The sequence below is a fragment of the Polypterus senegalus genome, chromosome 1 (genome assembly GCF_016835505.1).
Source record: "Polypterus senegalus isolate Bchr_013 chromosome 1, ASM1683550v1, whole genome shotgun sequence".
Taxonomy (NCBI): Eukaryota; Metazoa; Chordata; class Cladistia; order Polypteriformes; family Polypteridae; genus Polypterus; species Polypterus senegalus.
The window spans coordinates 201,696,147-201,716,944 of NC_053154.1; the positions used below are offsets into that span (position 1 = coordinate 201,696,147).

Below are 20,798 nucleotides of genomic sequence, written 5' to 3' on the forward strand. Positions count from 1 at the left end.
CCAGTCAAGACCATGTGGAGCAAAGTTTTCTGTTGGTTCATCCACCAACCTCAAGCTCCCCCAAAAGCAACATGCCAAAATAATTGTACAAACAATGGATGTAAAAAACACAGATGTCACAGTAATGGCAAAATGAACAAGTGCAAAGTGCACACAAAGTAATAATAACTAATATGAGAAAAAAATAGTTATTGTCACAGCTACCCTATGAGGGCAAATTAAGACTTTCAGAAGCTTTTTGTGTAACTTCATAGAGTTAATCAATATTGTTGTTAATGGTACATGTAGGTTAGTCCACTGTAATTCCACGCAGACTATATTTTATTGTGCTTTTTAAAGTTTAGAAAATCATATAGATGTGCATATTTGGATTGTATTGTGAAAAAGAAAAAATAAACAGATTTAATCACACTTAGATGTGCTTTTTACCTCTTGTAGAGTTCTGCTATTTTAAGAATCCACTTGCACTATGCGCGCCAAATTCATGTACTTTTTAGACATAAATAAATGGACTCTGACAATTAGGTCATTGAGGCTGACAAACCATAGTAAATAATAGCATTTTTAGAGTCATAACCATACTTCTACATATTTGAATCAGACCCAAGTCATGTATAACAAATTGTTTGTAATATAAAGTAAATCTTATTAACATTAACACATTTTAAATTTTCAAATTACGAAAAAGTACTCAGACACCATTCATATATTTAAATGATAGAAAACGTTGCCTTTTTACGTTTGCCTATTCATTGTAATTGTGGCAAAATAAGCTAATTTTTTAACAATTTCGAAAACTTATGTGTGGTGTAACAATCGGATGTGTTTGTGTTAGGGTTAATTGTTCTAAAAGTTGATGCGTTTTGAATATTGTACTGATTTCTTTAAAGACACATATCACATTATTAAATATTTTGTATCAGAGGTGTAAGAAATCAGTGATTGAGATTTGTTCAGACCGCAGTTTTGCTGTACAGGCGGCACAGACATGTGCAATGACACTCCTGACATTTTTAATAATTCAAACTGACTTTTTGACAGGAACAGCTATCTGATGTGTAAAAAGAGAAAACTACTGAATATAAAATATATACGTTGAAATGTCCTTTCTCAGGTGATATATGAAATAATAAACAAATCTGTAATTTAATTGGTACAGAATGCTTCTCTGTTCTGTTTTAAGGATATACAACATGCAAGACAGAGTTGCAAGGACCCCTGGTCACCCTGTCTAAGATTTCTGAGGAAAAAGTGGGAATGCAGTTGGGAGTGGGAAAACGCAGATGCGAGAGGACTGAAACAGCAAGGAACTCTTTCAGCAGGTGCCTGGCATGAGATAAAACTATGGCGTGGGTGACCACAAGCAAGACTGAAAAGTAAGTACCTTGCAGACATTTACTTCCAAATTTCCATTTCACATTTATTGAGGTCACTGTGCTCCTGGGAACACTCAAAGCTTTACATGTCGTTTTATACCATCGCCCTGATTTATGTCTCAATTTAATTTTACTGTGGAGGACTACAGAGTGTTTTTTGGACTTTATGGGCTTGGATTCTGTCCAGTGTGAATTGTGGGATCCTACATTAACAAGTGTGCGCCTTTCTAAATTTTGTACAAAGAATTCAATTTGCCACAAGTGGATTCCAATCAAGTTCTAGACACATCTCAAAGATAATTAAAGCAAAACAAGGATGCACCTCACTACAATTTGGAGTGTCACAGCAAAGGGTCTGAATACTTAAACTGATGAGTTTTTGAATTTTAATTAATTTGCAAACCTTTATGAAAAAATGTTTTCACTTTTTCATTATGGATTATTGAGTGTGAATTGATAGGGAAAAATGCACAGGAAAAGTGTGCATGAAGTGGAGGGGTCTAAATAATTTCTGACTTCACCTTGTATTATATGCTAGGGGCTCTTGCATTTCAAACCCCAGACACAACTAAATACTACTAAGTTCAGGTCAAAAAGATTATTTTATTAAGGGCACAGTGCTTTAATATAGCTATGAACACTTCCCAAATGAATGCTGTATTTACTGTTTTTGTTTTCCTTCTTTGCTGCTTCCTCCTCCAATCCTCCCAAATAAGCTTTGCCTTCCTCTTCTCTCAACAAGGACTGACATGGGGAGGCAGAATAGTTCCTTTTCAACCTGGACCCAGGAGTACTTCCGATGGAATAGCACTGCCAGCAGGAAGCACTTCCAAGTGAGGCGGTACTTCCATCTGAAAGGGAAGTCTCCTCCCAGCAGCTCTCCTAGTGGCACCCAAGGACCCTAACAGGGCAAATCTCCAGAGCTACATCTCACTAGCGGCCCTGTGTGTGTCCAAATGGGAGCTACACCAGGGGGACTCCACCATCTAGTTTACTAGGGAACCCTATATCATTATCCTGACTGGGAAAGGAAACAGCAATCAAGATTCTGAAAGTCAATGGCTTTTTAGGTTGAATTAGAACTAGAACAATCTAGACGAGAACAGGCCATTCAGCCCAACAAAGCTCGCCAGTCCTATCCACTTGCTTCCTCCAAGAAAACATCAAGTCGAGTTTTGAAAGTCCCTAACGTCTTACTGTCTACCACACTACTTGGTAACTTATTCCAAGTGTCTATCGTTCTTTGTGTAAAGAAAAACTTCCTAATGTTTGTGCGAAATTTACCCTTAACAAGTTTCCAACTGTGTCCCCGTGTTCTTGATGAGCTCATTTTAAAATACAAGTCTCGATCCACTGTACTAATTCCCTTCATAATTTTAAACACTTCAATCATGTCACCTCTTAATCTTCTTTTGCTTAAACTGTAAAGGCTCAGCTCTTTTAATCTTTCCTCATAATTCAACCCCTGTAGACCTGGAATCAGCCTAGTCGCTCTTCTCTGGACCTTTTCTAGTGCTGCTATGTCCTTTTGTAGCCTGGAGACCAAAACTGCACACAGTACTCAAGATGAGGCCTCACCAGTGCATTATAAAGGTTGAGCATAACCTCCTTGGACTTGTACTCCACAGATCGTGCTATATAACCTAACATTCTGTTAGCCTTCTTAATGGCTTCTGAACACTGTTTGGAAGTTGATAGCTTGGAGTCCACTATGACTCCTAAATCCTTCTCATAAGGTGTACTCTCGATTTTTCGACCGCCCATTGTGTATTCAAACCTAATATTTTTACTTCCTATGTGTAATACTTTACATTTACTGACATTAAATTTCATCTGCCACAAATCTGCCCAAGCCTGTATGCTATCCAAGTCCTTCTGTAATGATATAACGGATTCCAAATTATCTGCTAATCCACCTATCTTGGTATCATCTGCAAACTTAACCAGCTTGTTACTTATATTCCTATCTAAATCATTTATATATATTAAAAATAGCAGCGCCCTAGCACTGACCCCTGTGGAACACCACTCTTAACATCGCCAGTTCTGATGAGGTTCCTCGCACCATCACCCTCTGCTTCCTGTGTCTGAGCCAATTCTGCACCCATCTAAAAACATCACCCTGAATTCCCACTTCTTTTAACTTGATGCCCAACCTCTCATGTGGCACCTTATCAAATGCTTTCTGAAAGTCCAGATAAATAATATCATAAGCTCCACTTTGATCGTATCCTTTTGTTGCCTCCTCATAGAATTCCAACATGTTAGTAAAACACGACCTCCCCTTCTGAACCCATGCTGACTGTTCAGAATAACTCCTGTCCTTGTCATGTGTTGCTCAATCTTATCCTTAATAATTCCTTCCATTAATTTTCCTGTGATGCTTGTTAAGCTTACTGGCCTATAGTTGCTTGGATCTGCCCTGTCACCCTTTTTATATAATGGGATGATATTTGCCATTTTCCAGTCCTTTGGAATCTCTCCAGTGCACAGTGACTTCCTAAAAATATGTGTCAAGGGTTTATATATGTACTCACTAGCCTCCTTAAGAACACGAGGATAAATATTATCTGGGCCTGGTGATTTGTTTGATTTCATCTTATTTAATCTGAGCAGCACTTCTCCCTCTACAATTTCCAAATCCCTCAGTACCTCCTTAGTAGTTGTGTTTACCTCTGGCAGGTTATCCACTTGCTCACTTGTAAACACCTCAGAAAAATGTAAGTTTAGGGCATCTGCTATTTCATTGTCTGTATCTTTTAATTTCCCTTTACTATTCCTGATGAACTTGACCTCCTCCTTAACTGTTCTTTTACTACTAAAATACTGAAAGAATCTCTTGGGGTCTTCTTTCGCCTTATCTGCTATATTCCTCTCCAACTGTCTTTTAGCCTCTCTGATATCCTTCTTAATGGTTGCCCTCATTTTCTCATACGCTACGGTTCTCTTTGCAGTCATTAGTCTTATATGCCTTATACAGCAGTTTTTCCTTTGCAACTTCTTTTTAAATCTTTATTAATCCATCGTGGAGATTTTTTAGTTTCCTATTACTTCCAAATTTAGGTATGTATCTGTCCTGCATTACATGTAAAACATTTTAAACCTGTTCCACTGCTCCTCGACTGTCTCCACATTTAAAAGCTTATCCCAGTCTATCCTACTTAGACTTTGTCGCATCTGCTCAAAATTAGCCCTACTAAAGTTCAACTTAACAATTTTAGTCTTTGCATCTGTACTCTTACAAAATACTGAGAATTGTATTACATTATGGTCACTTGACCCTAGTGGTTCAATCACCTCTACACCCTCAATTCTATCCTGATTATTACAGAATACTAAATCCAGATAGGCTTCACCCCGAGTTGGTGCTTTAACATGCTGTGTTAAAAACAGTCGCGATTACTTCTAAAACTCCTGCTCTTGTGCTCCTCCATCTGTAAGGTTATCCCAGTTAATATTTGGATAATTAAAGTCCCCATGACTATAATATCCCCCTGTAAACTTGCCTTTTTGATATTACTAAAAAGATGTGTGTTGAAATTACTGTCTGAATTGGGTGGTCTATAACACACTCCTAAAATGAGACCTTTTTCCCTAATATTTTCCAGGCGAAGCCACATGTCCTCACTAAGATGGGGCTCATCATCCAACTGAAGATGACTTACATTTAATTCCTGTTTGGCATAAACAGCAACCCCACCTCCTTTTCTGTTCTGTCTATCCTTCCTAAAAAATGTGTATCCCTCTATGTTACACTCATCCCCATCTTTGTTATTTAGCCAGGTTTCCGTTATTGCTATAATATCATAATTGTGCTCTGCTACATACAACTCCAACTCACTTACCTTATTTTTGATACTTCTAGCATTAAGGCAAGCTATTTTTAATGTGTTAATCCTTCTATCTTTACGTGTTTGCTTAAAATTTACATTACTATGCATTTTTATTTCTACACCATTGTTTGTTCTTCCATGTATAGATCTAAATCTGGCCTGTCCTAAACTCCCTGCCCCCCCATTCCCTAGTTTAAACAATCCTCGACTAGCCTACACATACGCCTCCCCAATACATTGGTGCCCCTCCGGTTCAGATGTAACCCGTCACGGCGGAACAGGTCCCATCTGTTCCAAAAGGAGTCCCAATGCCCCATAAACCTATACCCTTCTACCCTGCACCAAGATTTGGCTTATATAATTAGTGCCTCACAGGACAACAACTTCAAGCATAGCTTAACAGTTGTGCAGTATCCATAAATCCAACTGTATATTTTTTTCTATGCCTTACCTGCAGAGCACATTGAAACCAGCAGTGGTCCTTAGCCCTGGCATGCCTCTTTTTCTTATTTAGCAATGGCTTTCTAATTGCTACTCTATCTGTCAAAGTTTCAGCTCGAAGTCTTCTCTTCAAAAGTTGAAAATGCTCATTTCTTTGAATGCTGTTCTGTGAGGCACCTAAAACATATGTGATCACTGCAATATTCAAATTGTGACGTTGCAAGATGGCATAATGTAAATAAAGGAAATAAGATGGATTTGAAAATGAATTTTGTCATTTGTAAAAACCCCAAATCACACCAAAACCTATATATAAAAATGTTTAATTTTACAACATACATACACTAGCAACTTCTTAATCAAAAGGTTACATTTACAAATAATCTGATTCATCAGGATGATAAAAACTGTCTACATATTAGAAGATGATACTGCAAAGACTTAAGGCATAGGACAGCAATGGCATTACCTAATTTCTAGTTTTACTACTGGTTTGAGAATATGCACACTATTAGACTATAGAAAGAGTCAGAAGGTAAAGGAACTGCAATAGCTTGTTAGCCTTGGACAGAAAATCCTGCTCAACCTGCTCTCTATATGCCTTTCTTTGTGCTTTAGTCTTCAGTAACTAATGACAACTTACTAGCAGTACAGTTGTGCATTGTTTTTTCAAAATACTAATACAAATATAGGAAACATTATAGGACAGAGGTGTTTCTGTCAGGCTGGTGCCCTGCCCAGGGTTTGTTTCCTGCCTTCGCCCTGTGTTGGCTAGGATTGGCTCCAGCAGACCCACGTGACCCTGTAGTTAGGATATAGTGGGTTGGATGATGGATGGTGTTTCTGTCAGGTAATCCAGTAACACAATTATATATTCCAGACCTCTTTAACTTACTGTATAGTTAACTCATGGAAGTCATTACACAGTATTTTATCAAATATGTTTCAAATATAGAAAGTCTGCAAAATAGTATTTCTTTTTTAAGTAATTTCACAGTGTATACCTCTAACAATCTTAGGCAACAACAGGCAAGCAATTTTTAAGTAATAACTTAGGCAAGTAACACAACTCGATTATTTGTAACATATACACTGTGCTTGTTATGAATGCGTAACATTTTAAAAACAGTAATTCATATGCCACATTTTGGGATTAGACCGAAACTGTGAATGATGTCATCAAGCACAGGCCTTTTTTGGATCATTTTTGGAAAAATATATGCTTATCTATTGTGACATTACTGAATCACACTTATTTTTCATACTTTAATGGCACCAGATGAGTTAAGATTATGTAAGAAATTTAGTGTGATATTGAAATACAGGTGAATCAGTTTCTTTTGCTCAGTTACAGGAAAACTATACAACAAAAAAAAAATTAAAAAGAAAAAAGCTAAGAGATTGAGAAGAATTTATCAATGTGTTTCTAAAATATGACTGCCAGGCAACTCCCTGTGCTCTACTTTAAAATGCACACTACATTCACGGGGAGCAGCCCTGGACAGTGCAATACCTCCCCCTGGACGCTAGATGGCCGCCCCCCTAGGCTGGAGTAGTGCCTCGGTTTCCCACAGGGCTCCCTGGGAATTGGAATTGGGTGCAGCCCTGTTGGGTCCTGCAGGTACCACCAGGGGGTTCTGTGTTTGGGATTCCTAAGCCCGTGTGGGCAACAGATTCGTCACACCTAAAAGTGCAGCCGGATCTAGGTGATCAAACACCTGGAGCACTTCCAGGTGACCTATAAAAGAGAGCCAGCAAACACCACTCAGCGGCCAGAGTTGGGTGGAGGAGGACAAGGTTGCTAGGGAGGAGTGGTGGTGCCAAGGAAGAGAAAGGTGCTTGTTCTGTACTGGTGGTTACAGGTGTTTGGGACTGTGATTCGGCTGGGGGGATTACAGGGAAGACGTGCCCTCCAGCTAAAGAGAAATAAGTCTTTTTATTTTATACGTGCTTCCTGTGTTCAATTAGTGTCGGGTCAGGCGCTATACAGTGCCTATCTTACACTCGTGTAGTCGGCAGGATTGCGGTTCGTCCAGTTGGGTCGGAACCTGCATCAAATTTGTGTAAGGACCTGGCACAGCAGCGTGAGGCAAGGAAGCCGCAGTTTAACTGCAGGAACCTGAAAGGACGCTGCACCGATGGGGAAGAAACAGTCCGGGAGGACTCAAAAGTCGACCGCCCGCCACTGCCATGGTGGCCATCACAGTGGGTTGCAGCAGGAGGTAGGTAACGGATTTCGAGAATGTTACTCTGCCTTTTCGTCTACCTACATCCTAGACGCCGAGGGGCGAGATACCTACCTGTTGGTGGCCTGAGGACATGCTTCCGGGGACAGTGAGACCGACCTGAGTACCTTCTTCGGCCTCGGAAATCCTGCGAAGGACGGAGGCCCGGACGATCTCCCCAGCACAGTGGTTCCAGCTGAGGAGCAGAAAAGCCTCCCCTTGGCTGGTAAGGGGGTGGGAGACGCGTGCCGACCCCCCGTCAAGACAAGAGCTGAGATGGGGATGGCGAATCTCCACCCCAAATTCGAGAGACACCTGGAGGGGCCACTGGGTGGAACGCAGGACGGGGGTGGCTCGCGGTCGGCGGGAGGGGATGAGAGGAGCCTAAGTCCACCTCCAACTGGAGAAACTGACCTGTTTCAGGCTGCACGGGATCTGGAAGCTATCGTCCTACCCCTGCAGCCCTTTTTCCAGGTGTTCCATGCCCTGCAAGAGGCGAAGGAAGGGCTAGAGAAGAAGCTTGGCGCGCCGATTGGAGATATTCGCAGTGGCTGAGGCGGCGCGGGGCTGATTCTTCCAGCCCAACTAACGCAACGCTACAGGTAAGCGAGGCCTGTCCTGTGGAAGAAAGAAGGGGGCAAGGGGCAGTGATTAGTACTGCTTGCCAGGCAACTCCTCCTCCTACAATAGATGCGGCCACGATGACTGACATGGAAGAGGTGCGTGAGGGGAGGCAGCTGAGTGACAACAGTTGCCACACACCCCTGCCGCAACTACCGACATTAGTCTCGCAGGCGTCCAAAGGGGTGCAGATGGCACAGGGTCCCCGTTCTTCCCATAAGGGGACTCAGACCGTTAGGGCACCCCAGAGGAAGAGGACGACTCGGGAAAAGACGGGACCTCCTAACAGTGTGCAGCGCAGTGGAGACCCCGAGAGCGCTCTGCTGAGGTGCTGTCAAGGCGAGAATTCCCATCCAGTTTCCACACCCGCAGGGTTTGGAGTAAGCGGGAGCGGCATTGTTACGAATGCGGCCGCTGTGGACACGGGTTGGAGGGCTTGTTCCTGGAGGACGTCCAAAAGGTGCGGACGTCAGAACAACTCCTCCCGGTTTTTCAGTTTTGTCTCCACAGGTCAGGTCCGCAAACCGGATGACGCTGTCTCCCCGTCTTGGAGAAGACCAGCCCTCGCGGGACGTGGCGTTGATCCCGATGGGGCTCATCGAACAGAGAGGCACTGTGGCAGCCGGCTGGCATCCGTGCCCAGCCGGGACGCCCCTGCACACTACATTCAGGGGGAGCAGCTCTGGACAGTGCAATACCTCCCGCTGGACGCTAGATGGCCGCCCCCCTGGGCTGGAGTAGTGCCTCGGTTTTCCACAGGGCTCCCTGGGAATTGGAGTTGGGTGCAGCCCTGTTGGGTCCCGCAGGCACCGCCAGGGGGTGCTGTGTTTGGGACTATTGAGCCCGTGTGGGCAACAGATTCGTCACACCTGGAAGTGCCGCTAGATCTTGGTGATCAAACACCTGGAGCACTTCCAGGTGTCCTATAAAAGGGAGCCAGCAACCACCACTCAGCGTCCAGAGTTGGGTGGAGGAGGACAAGGTTGCTAGGGAGGAGTGGTGGTGCCAAGGAAGAGAAAGGTGCTTGTGCTGTACTGGTGGTTACTGGTGTTTGGGACTGTGCTGTCGCTGGGGGAATTACGGGGAAGACATAACCTCCAGCTGAAGAGAAATAAAAGTCTTTTTATTTTACATGTGCCTCCCGTGTCCAATCAGTGTCGGGTCAGGTGCTATATAGTGCTTATCTTACAATGTTTAGGATATTTTAATAAACACAAGGAAATACCTTATAATGGATATTTTTTCACACAGCTGTCCAAACTAGATAGGGATATGTCTTTAAGACTTCATTTATAATCTTAATACATTTAATCTTTCTGTTTTTGGAAGATTATACAGACTATATTTCTGATTGTGTTCTACACATTGTAATGAGACATTTAAGCTCAATATAGCTTAAGGAAAAGGATTTCATTTAATATATATAGTTGAACTCAACTCTATATCTATACTAATATCTGTAAGAAAAATATTATTTTCATCTTCAATGGCAGAAAATAAGTTTACAAACTATGAATAAACTTACATAGTTTTGTGTGGTTTTTCAGCCAACTCATGTTTATATGCATTCTTTTTCAATGACAAAAACCATGAAAAAAACTTTATATTCAGTTACTTACTTGATCTGATCTTTTTGTAGAGTGGAACATCTGGCTTTTTATGCAACTGTCAACAAAAAAAAGGCACACAACAGTTACTCCTTGAACATAACATGATAATGCATAAAAACATAAAAATGGAATAAAGTCATATTCCACAAAAAAAAAGAATGACAGTGATTTCCTAACTATACAACAAGGAAAGTCTTTTTTAAAGCATAAAAGAGAGTGAATGGATGGGATAAATATATACCAACATCGGTTTTTATTTTTTGGCACAGAACTCCGTTTAACATATATTTGTGCTGCATATACTGCATACAGGACTGTTGTTGATGTTGATCTACATCACAGGTGTCAAACCCATAACTTGGAGAGCCACAGTGTTTGCATGTTTTTGTTCCAGACAATATCTTAGACCCTATCCAAAGTACTATATTTTCATTTAAAAATGCATACACTTGTCTACATTTTCTCCTTTTGTCCACACCACACTGTCATTTTTGACCACTGAAAATGAAGATTAAAAAGGAAATAAAACCCTCTCCAGAGCCTGACACATTCATAAATGCAGCATCAGCATAGTGGTGAGGACATGCATAAACAGACTTTTCTGAAAATAATACTCTAATTGCTCTCAAACGTCCACCCCTCACCATTAATGTGGGCTTTCCATAACTGAAAACTAAGTAAGAAGACAGATGTTGGAAGCCTGCTCCACAAGGCTTATTCTCACCAGGACAAAGCTGGATGCACTGCAAGGATTATTATTTTTTGATTTTTCCAGTACCTTCAATACTATTCAGCCATCCCTGACAAGGGGTAATCTCAGAGAATTGCAGGTTGATGAGCCTATTGAGCCCTGGATAATGGTCTCTTTATCAGGGAGGCCACAGTCTGTGAGACTCAAAGGCTGTGTTTCTGACATGGATATAAACAATACTAGAGTACCACAAGGAACAGTCTTGTCTCCTTTACTCCTCACTCTGTACACCTCAGACTATAAATATAAAATGACACTTGCAGAAATCCTCAGATGATTCTGCACCCATGATCATGCATTGATAAGGGGTATGAGACAGAGTATAGGGGTCAGGTTGAGAACTTTGTTTCTTGGTTCAAAAAGAATTGTCTGCATCTTAATATCATCAAAATGAAGAAACTGGTTATTGACTTTCATCGTACGAAAGGGCCTTTATGCCCAGTTACTATTCATTGAGTAGATATAGACATGATGTGCTCCTACAAGTACTTGGGAGTCCACATCTATGACAGGTTGTACTGGTCTCAGAACACAGAGGAACATTATAAGAATGGGCAGAGTAGGTCTGTTTTTCTTAGGAGACTGCAGTTCTTTAAACTGAGTAGTGAAATCCTTCACATTTCCTACAACACTGTGATGACCAGTGCATTTTTCTATGCGGTTGTGTGCTGGACTGGTAACATCACTTCGTGAAAGGCCCACTGAATCAACAAGCTATATAAAAGGGCATGCTCAGTTATGGGACCCACTATGGATCTTCTGGAGGTAAAGCAAAGGATAAATTTAAAACAAAACTGAATGCTATTACGAACAATACTGCAGATCATCTCACTGATACACTAACACTGACTACTTTTAGCCAACAAATTATTCAGCAAAAGCGTGTCAAGAAACAATACTGGGTCTCCTTTATACCAACTACAATATGCCTACGTAGTACCGCTCTGAGACTGTCACTTTTTACTTTTCTCCCTTTTTTATTAATATAGTTTGTGTTCAGACCATAGTGTGTGTGTGTGTGTGTTTGTCTGTTATTTATGTGTTTATTTAAACAAATTCTGTAAAAAGCCAAATTACCCCCTGGAGACAAATAAAGTTCTATCTATCAAACTATTGCATTCTGTTCTTTAAAAATTCTAATTCATCAATTGGTCACCCTTTAAGGGAGAAAAGCATTTTCCAACATTGAAAACACACAAGAGTTCCTTTCCATAGTGCATATTGTACTGCTTATCTCACTGCATCTAAATTGTGTTTTGTGTAAAATCTGAATGCTGAATACATGCATAAAAACCAAATTTACTTGTCGTTACAGTTTTGCAAACATCTCATGCCAAGCAGCATTACTGTTGTATTGAAAAATTCACGGCCCTGTAAAAATATTGTAAATAACTCAGTTGACCTCCACTTATCAATGTTTATTACTTAACCTTAATCTGTTCAGTAAGAATGCACGCATTTCACAGAAATATTAATAACAAGGAACTTCACAAACTGGATGGGTGTAGAATGCAGATCAAGGTCACAAGAATACAGGTAAAAGATATGAAAGTCAATGCAATACAGTAAAGATTTAGATTCACAAATTTTTCTCTCTTTTCTCTAGTGAGCTAGTTTTACAAGTCCCGTTTGGTACAAGATGCGCTCACTCCTCTCATGAATGAACACAGAGCTAAACACTTTTTTTCAGTGTTTTTATTTACTGACAAGAAAATTTCACAGTTCTAAAGACTTACTTTCAGCTGTAATCAATACATTAATGTGACACACGTACAATTCACTACAGCTCCTTAAAGAATTTCTTTTCCTATGCTGTGAACACATAATCAGAGTCCTGTGCATTCTAATTTTTCACTTTACAGTTCCTTCATGGAGTTTGCTACTGATAAATACATGCCCAGTGAAGGCAAAGGTTTATGTTAAATGTATTTTTGAGCATTTTGGTAAAGATTGTTTTTGCTTAATAAATTTGTTTTTAAATGAAAACATGGTAGTGTGGCTGTAGTCTTGATTAATAACAATTTCTGCAGCTAAAACCTCTTTTATGTTAATTTTAACTGATTTACTTTTTAAGATTTGAAAAATTAATTCTATTCAGCAACCAAACTACAATGAGATGAAAAGCAAACTAAATAATTACCAGTAAACTTTGATTCCATTTGCACCTCTCTGTACATTATGTTGTTTAGTTATTGAATTCTTTCCTTAGCACAATACTAAAACCGTGATATCACTGTACTGTTCGTTTCTGATGATTTACATAAAAACAACTACATTGTGTCATGTCACAAACCATTTCTATTCATATTTTCTTTTCTCAATTCTTAGTGTGTGAAACAGATTGGGGTGGGGGGGTATATTAATTTATGTATCCCTTAACATCCTCCTCATTGTGTCTGGGGGTAATATGCAGACGAATTCCCTTTCAGGCAAATTTTCAACAGTTCCATGCTTTTCAGACTTCTTTATTATGGCCCTGATTGTGCTTACTGGTAATTTCAATTGAATACCTACTGTATTCTTTATAGCCATTCCCGAATCTATGCAGCTCAACAACTTTTTTTTTTTCATTTTAGTCGAAACCAGTTTGGTATTACGCATGTTGATGGATGACAAAAGGATTTTACCTGTGTGTTACCTCATATTTATATCCCAGTGGAACAAGAAATGGTCATAGACAATAGTACCTTGCCACCAAAAGTTCCCTGACACTAAATGCAACATCAAGAAATATTTTTTCCACAAAAATGCTAATTTATTTGGTATATACTTCCAGGGCACCAATAATTTTGTCACATATGTTTTTGACAAGATAAATTATTTTGAAGATATAACAAAACTTTTGCAGTTATTATGGGCATATTGAGCAATTGGTAGTACTAAGTTGGCATAGGGAGAAGAGTTAACACTTTACATTAAGTGTCCATAATTACACTGTAACTACTATGTAATTACTTGTATAAGTACCGTGTAACTATGAGTTATTACTCTGTACTTACTGTGTAATACAAAGTAACGCTATAGTTAATTACTCAGTTGTCTTTGTTATTCCACAGTTTATATAATTACAATGTAACAGTTTATCAATGATCCAAAAACAAGTGTGCTTACATAGTTACATTGTATCTGTACTTTCAAAATGTAATAAAAACATCAGGGTATGTAACTACAACTATGCAACATGTCTATCTTGACGGTGTAGTTATTTTCAGTAATGAGTGGAGATCTCATCTTGACGGTTTCAGGCTGGCAGAGTTGATGGCTAACCCTAAGAAGTGCAGGCTGGGTATGTCGGAAACCCGCTATCTGGGATATTCCATGAGGAAGGGTTTGCTCAAGCCTCAATTGGACAAGGTGGGGGAGGTGCTTACATATCCCCATCTTGAAACACAGAGGTAGGAACGTGATTTCTTCTATTGGCTGCCCCCCTCACTGACTTGACAAAGGGCATAAAGAATTGTAGTGGTCCGACACCAGTGACAGAACATTCTCAAACCTAAAAGCTACTTTTTATACTCATTTCTGGTTCTGTGCAATCTGGACTTTTGAAGGAATTTATTCTGCAAATGAATGCAAGCGATTTTGGTTTAGGAGCAGTATCCTCATAATATTTTGAGGGGGAAGAACACCCCATCATGTTTCTCAGCTGGAAGCTGCTGCCCATGGATCATAATTAATTGACCATTGAAAAGGCGTGTTTAGCGATTACCGTATATACTCATGGATAAGTTCTTCTGCGGATAAGTCGGGACTTTTTATCATATAATTTGTGGTATTTTGTTTGTTTTATAAGTCGAATTACGCTATTGGTCCAAGAGATTATGATATGCTAACGCCTACCTGAGAGAGTAACCACAGAGCGCACTGCCTTTTTTTATTTTTCCTATGTATTGTGCCTACCTGACCACATGGTAATGCCCAAACTATTCCAAAGCAACATTTCCACTGATTTGTGTTTTTTGTATCTCACAACCTCATACAACTTTATCATAAGAGCATCACTTATCTACGATGGAGCGTTCGATCTTAAGAAAATATGAATCTGGTTTTAAATTAAACATTGTTAAAGAACCAAAAGAAATTGGTACCTGTGCTGCTGCAACAAAATTCGATGTGTCTGAGAAACTGGTACGAGATTGGAGGAGGCAAGAAGACGTAAAAAAAAATAAATAAATAAAATAAAATTTTTAAGTGTCACATTTTTGAACGGGTGTATAAGTCGGGGTCTGATTTTATGATTGATTTTTTGGGTTTCAAGACCTGAATTATACGTGAGTATATACAGTAAGTGGGTGGTGGAGGCCCTCTGTTACTACCTCTGGGGATGGTGGTTTACCCTGGTGACTGATCATGCCTCACTTCAGTGGCTATACAAACAGAAGGATACCAACACCCAGCTCATTCGGTGGTTTATTAGTTTGCAGGCTTTTGCTTGTGTTGTTCGCTACCATCCCAGAGCTGCACACACCAATGCCGACGTTCTCTCCCGCCTGGCTGAACCCGGCTTGGACGGTCACTTTGCCCATACCAATGTGGACAAAGCTGAAGGTGGAGGGGTGTAAGGTTTCTGCTTTTTTGGGGCCACCAAACAGGACGACACGCCGAAGCGTGATTGCCGCGTCTGTGAAGGGGTGCTTGTCAATCGTCAAGGCAACCAAAGCTTCATAGCGCTGTGGAAACAAATACGAGCTGATCGTGGTCGCACTATTAGTGCCTGTCACCGATGGGTGATGCAAGGAACATTATAAATGCAGGGAACAGTATAACTCGGCCACTGTCCTGGCCCCAACTATGCCTGTTTGCTGTGTCTGTGTTTAGAAGAGTGGTAGCTTCTGCTGCAATAAATAACCCTGCTTCTCCTGATTCAAGTGGAATAAAGCAGGTTTTACTCAAGTGTTGAGACTTAGCCTTATTTTTAGGGTGTAAGACAGCGACTCACACGTCATAGCATATTTTACTATAGGAAAAATAGGTAAAAAGCAAATATTCAAAATAATAAAATCTAAGAAAACTGAAAATATGAACAAAAGAACAGAATACAAAAGGCACTATATACAGTTAGCCAAAAACATATCACTATCTTTGCTCTATGATTCCTGCTTTTGATTTTAATTAGAAGCAGATAACATTCCATTTAATCAAGTTAAACTTAACAATGCAAAATTCAACCATCACTCAAGAGAAAGAGAGGAGAGCCAACAACCAAAGCTAATCTTTAAAAGCAGCAAGAAAGGAAAAATGAATAAAATGAAAGCTTATTCTAAAATGTTATTGATTAGATCCTGCCATATTTTATAAAAAGTTTTGAACAGATTCTCTAAGTGAGAATTTGATTGTTTCCAATTTCAAATAGTATAGAACATTAGTTTCCCACTGAATTGAAAGTGGTGAGGTGTGATTCTTCCCATTGAGGAAGATAGGTCTACATGCTAGTAGTGAGGTAAAGACAATTACAGTTTGTCTGACCTTCACTTTAAGCCCATCTGGGAGTACACCAAACACGGCTGCTAATGGATGCGGAATAATTGTGACAACAAGGTTGTCTAATAGGCATTCACAATTTTTGTCCAAAATATTGTTAATTTGGTGCACAACTAGAACATGTGGCCGAGTGAGGCCAAAGCTAGACTGCACAAGTGAAATCTTACCCTGGAAACATTTTGGACAATTTCAAATGAGATAAATGAGCTTGATAAAAGATTTTAAGTAACACCTTATTTTTCATGGAAAGATGGTATTAATGCTTGGCGAAAAGTTTGATGTATAATTTTGTTGTCTTCATCTTCTATAAACGTTGCTAATAACAGTGAAGCTAATTTATTTGAATTATTTTTATAAAATTCCATTAGGTAGCTAACAAGGCTAGCTGTTTTCCCACTATAAAGTGAGTTTATAGTTTAAAGTACAGGTGCCGGTCATAAAATTAGAATATCATGACAAAGTTGATTTATTTCAGTAATTCCATTCAAAAAGTGAAACTTGTATATTAGATTCATTCATTACACACAGACAAATGTTTATTTCTTTTAATTTTGATGATTATAACTGACAACTAATGAAAGTCCCAAATCCAGTATCTCGGAAAATTAGAATATCAATTAAGACCAATGCAAAAAAAGGATTTTTAGAAATGTTGGCCAGCTGAAAGGTATGAACATGAAAAGTATGAGCATGTACAGCACTCAATATTTAGTTGAGGCTCCTTTGGCATGGATTACTGCAGCAATACGGCGTGGCATGGAGTCGATCAGTCTTTTGATTTGAGACAACTCATAAATCAGCCTACACATAAAGCAGGTCATACATTAGACTTAGTGATTACTAAAGGACTGAAAGTTGATATAAAACAGATCATTGATATTGGTCTATCAGACCATTTTCTTCTACTTTTCAATATAGAAATAATGATAAAAAACACTCATGAGAAGCATATTGTTAAAAAACGCTTCTTTGATTCGGCAGCAGCTTTAAAACTTACAAACATTTTAAGCAATCAGTCCGTTTATAGTGCCAGCTATAATAGCGAGGACAATGTAAATAGTAAGGTGGAAAGATTTAATTCTAAAGTGAGAGCTGCTGTTGACATAGTTGCACCTGAAAAGACAGTGAAAAAATCTTCTAGCATTGTTATACCATGGAAGACCCAAAGAGTGTCTGATTTAAAGAGAACATGCCGTAGAGCTGAGCGTCAATGGAGGAAGAGTAAACTTACTATCCACCACGAAATATTAAAAGTCAAAATAACAGAATACAATAACACTGTCCGTCTTGAGAGACGCTGCTATTTCTCTAATATTATAAATAACAATGCTAGTAATCCTAGAGTCTTATTTTCAACAATTGATCACCTACTAAACCCAGGTAGCTCAAAGGAATGCCTCCTAAGTGCTTCCAGTGAAACCTGTGAGGCTGTCGCTGTATTCTTCAATCAAAAAGTTAATGATATTAGAAATAACATAGTATATCTCCCCAACACTAAGGATCCCCTAAACCCCAACATCCTGTTATAAACAAATTAAACTCTTTCACTAGGATAGATTTACCTGATTTACAAAAATAATATCTCAATTAAAACCCTCCACCTCGTCCTTGACCCGATACCAACAAGGTTTTTCAAAGAAGTATCAGGCGTGCTAATTGATAATGTTCTTGACATAGTAAATTCGTCACTAGATACTGGGGTCTTCCCAGACTGTCTTAAGACTGCTGTAGTTAAACCCCTACTTAAGAAACATAATCTTGACCCCTCAGCTCTTGAAAATTTTAGACCCATCTCTAACTTGCCCTTCTTAAGTAAAGTTCTAGAGAAGGCAGTCATTATGCAGTTAAATGACCACCTAAATAAACATGCTATTCTTGATAAATTTCAGTCAGGTTTTAGAACAAATCACAGCACAGAAACTGCACTCGTTAAAGTAGTAAATGACTTGCGGGTAAATGCAGACAGAGGCCATTTATCTGTTCTCATCCTCTTAGATCTGAGTGCTGCATTTGACACCATTGATCACAACATTCTTAGAAATCGCCTTAGTCAATGGGTGGGCCTCTCTGGCAGTGTCTTAAATTGGTTTGAATCCTACCTGACAGGGAGAAAATATTTTGTTAGTTGTGGGAATTACAACTCAAGACACATGATATCCAATATGGTGTTCCACAAGGCTCTATCCTGGGTCCGCTGTTATTCTCAATCTACATGCTTCCGTTAGGTCAGATTATCTCAGGGCACAACGTGAGCTACCACAGCTATGCTGATGACACACAGCTGTACTTATCAATAGCACCTGATGACCCTGATTCTATTGATTCACTAACACAATGTCTGACTAGTATCTCAGAATGGATGAATAGTAATTTTCTCAAGTTAAATAAAGAGAAAACTGAAATTTTAGTGATCAGCAATAATGGATACAATGAGGCTATTAGAAATAAACTGGATACATTAGGATTAAAAGTCAAGACGGAGGTAAAAAGCTTAGGGGTGATTGTTGACTGTAATCTGAATTTTAAATCACATATTAATCAGATCATTAGGACAGCATTTTTCACTTAAGAAACATAAGTAAAGTTAGACCTCTTTATCACTGAAAGATGCTGAGAAATTAGTTCACGCATTTGTTTTCAGTCGACTAGATTACTGTAACGCACTCCTCTCAGGACTACCCAAAAAAGATATAAATCGTTTGCAACTAGTGCAGAATGCAGCTGCTAGAATCCTAACTAGGAAAAGAAAATCAGAACACATTTCTCCAGTTTTGATGTCACTACACTGGTTACCTGTGTCATTCAGAATTGACTTTAAAATTCTGCTTATGGTTTATAAAGCCTTAAATAATCTCGCCCCATCTTATATATCGGAATGTCTGACACCTTATATTCCAAATCGTAACCTCAGATCCTCAAATGAGTGTCTCCTTAGAATTCCAAGAACAAAACTTAAAAGAAGTGGTGAGGCGGCCTTCTGCTGTTATGCACCTAAAATCTGGAATAGCCTGCCAATAGGAATTCGCCAGGCTGATACAGTAGAGCACTTTAAAACACTGCTGAAAACACATTACTTTAACATGGCCTTTTATAACTTCATTTTAATCGTAATTTAACTTAATCCTGATACTCTGTATGTTCAATTCATCATAACAACTATTCATGGTGGCTCTAAAATCGGTACTGACCCCTACTCTCTTTTCTGTTTCTTTTTCGGGTTTCTTTGTGGTGGTGGCCTGCGCCACCTCCACCTACTCAAAGCTTCATGATGCTCCAACAATGATGGACGGATTAAAAGGAAGAAGTCTACGTGACCATCATCATCATCAAGCCCTTCCGTGAGAACCCTAAATCCAAAGAGGACTGTTTCATTTATGTTAGGTAGAATGCCCAGAGGGGACTGGGCGGTCTCATGGTCTGGAATCCCTACAGATTTTATTTTTTCTCCAGCCGTCTGGAGTTTTTTGTTTTTTCTGTCCCCTGGCCATTGAACCTTACTCTTATTCGATGTTAATGTTGATTTATTTTTTTATAATTATGTCTTTCATTTTTCTATTCTTTAATATGTAAAGCACTTTGAGCTACTGTTTGTATGAAAATGTGCTATATAAATAAATGTTGTTGTTGTTGTTGTGGGACTGCTCAGGTGTTATGAGAGCCCATGTTGCTCTGATAGCGGCCTTCAGCTCTTCTGAATTGTTGGGTCTGGCGTATTACATCTTCCTCTTCACAATACCCCATAGATTTTCTATGGGGTTAAGGTCAGGCAAGTTAGCTGGCCAATCAAGAACAGGGATACCATGGTCCTTAAACCAGGTACTGGTAGTTTTGGCACGTTGTGCAGGTGCCAGGTCCTGTTGGAAAATTAAATCTACATCTCCATAAAGTTTGTCAGCAGCAAGAAGCATGAAGTGCTATAAAACTTCCTGGTAGAAGGCTGCATTGACCTTGGACCTCAGAAAACACAATGGACCAACACCAGCAGATAACATGGCACCCTAAACCATCACTGACTGTGGAAACTTTACACTGGACCTCAAGCAAATGGATTCTGTGCCTCTGCTCTCTTCCTCCAGACTCTAGGACCTTGATTTCCAAAGGAAATAGAAAATTTACTTTCATCAGAGAACATAACTTTGGACCACTCAGCAGCAGTTTTGTCTTTAGCCCAGACGAGACGCTTCTGACGCGGTCTCTTGTTTAAGAGTGGCTTGACACAAGGAATGTGACAGCTGAAACCCATGTCTTGCATACGTTTGTGCGTGGTGGTTCTTGAAGCACTGACTCCAGCTGCAGTCCACTCTTTCTGAATCTCCCCCACAGTTTTGAATGGGTTTTGTTTCACAATCCTCTCCTGGGTGCGGTTATCCCTATTGCTTGTACACTTTTTTCTACGACACCTTGTCCTTCCTTCGCCTCTCTATTAATGTGCTTGGACACAGAGCTCTGTGAACAGCCAG

General features: G+C 39.6%; 1 protein-coding gene across 1 annotated transcript in view; it reads right to left on the reverse strand.

Moving 5' to 3' along the window:
- Positions 1–20,798, reverse strand: part of ash1l (ash1 (absent, small, or homeotic)-like (Drosophila)) — a 282,409-nt gene that overhangs the window by 65,956 nt on the left and 195,655 nt on the right. The window contains 1 exon segment of the mRNA XM_039767304.1: positions 10,116–10,161. Coding sequence (XP_039623238.1) covers positions 10,116–10,161 — 46 coding nt within the window.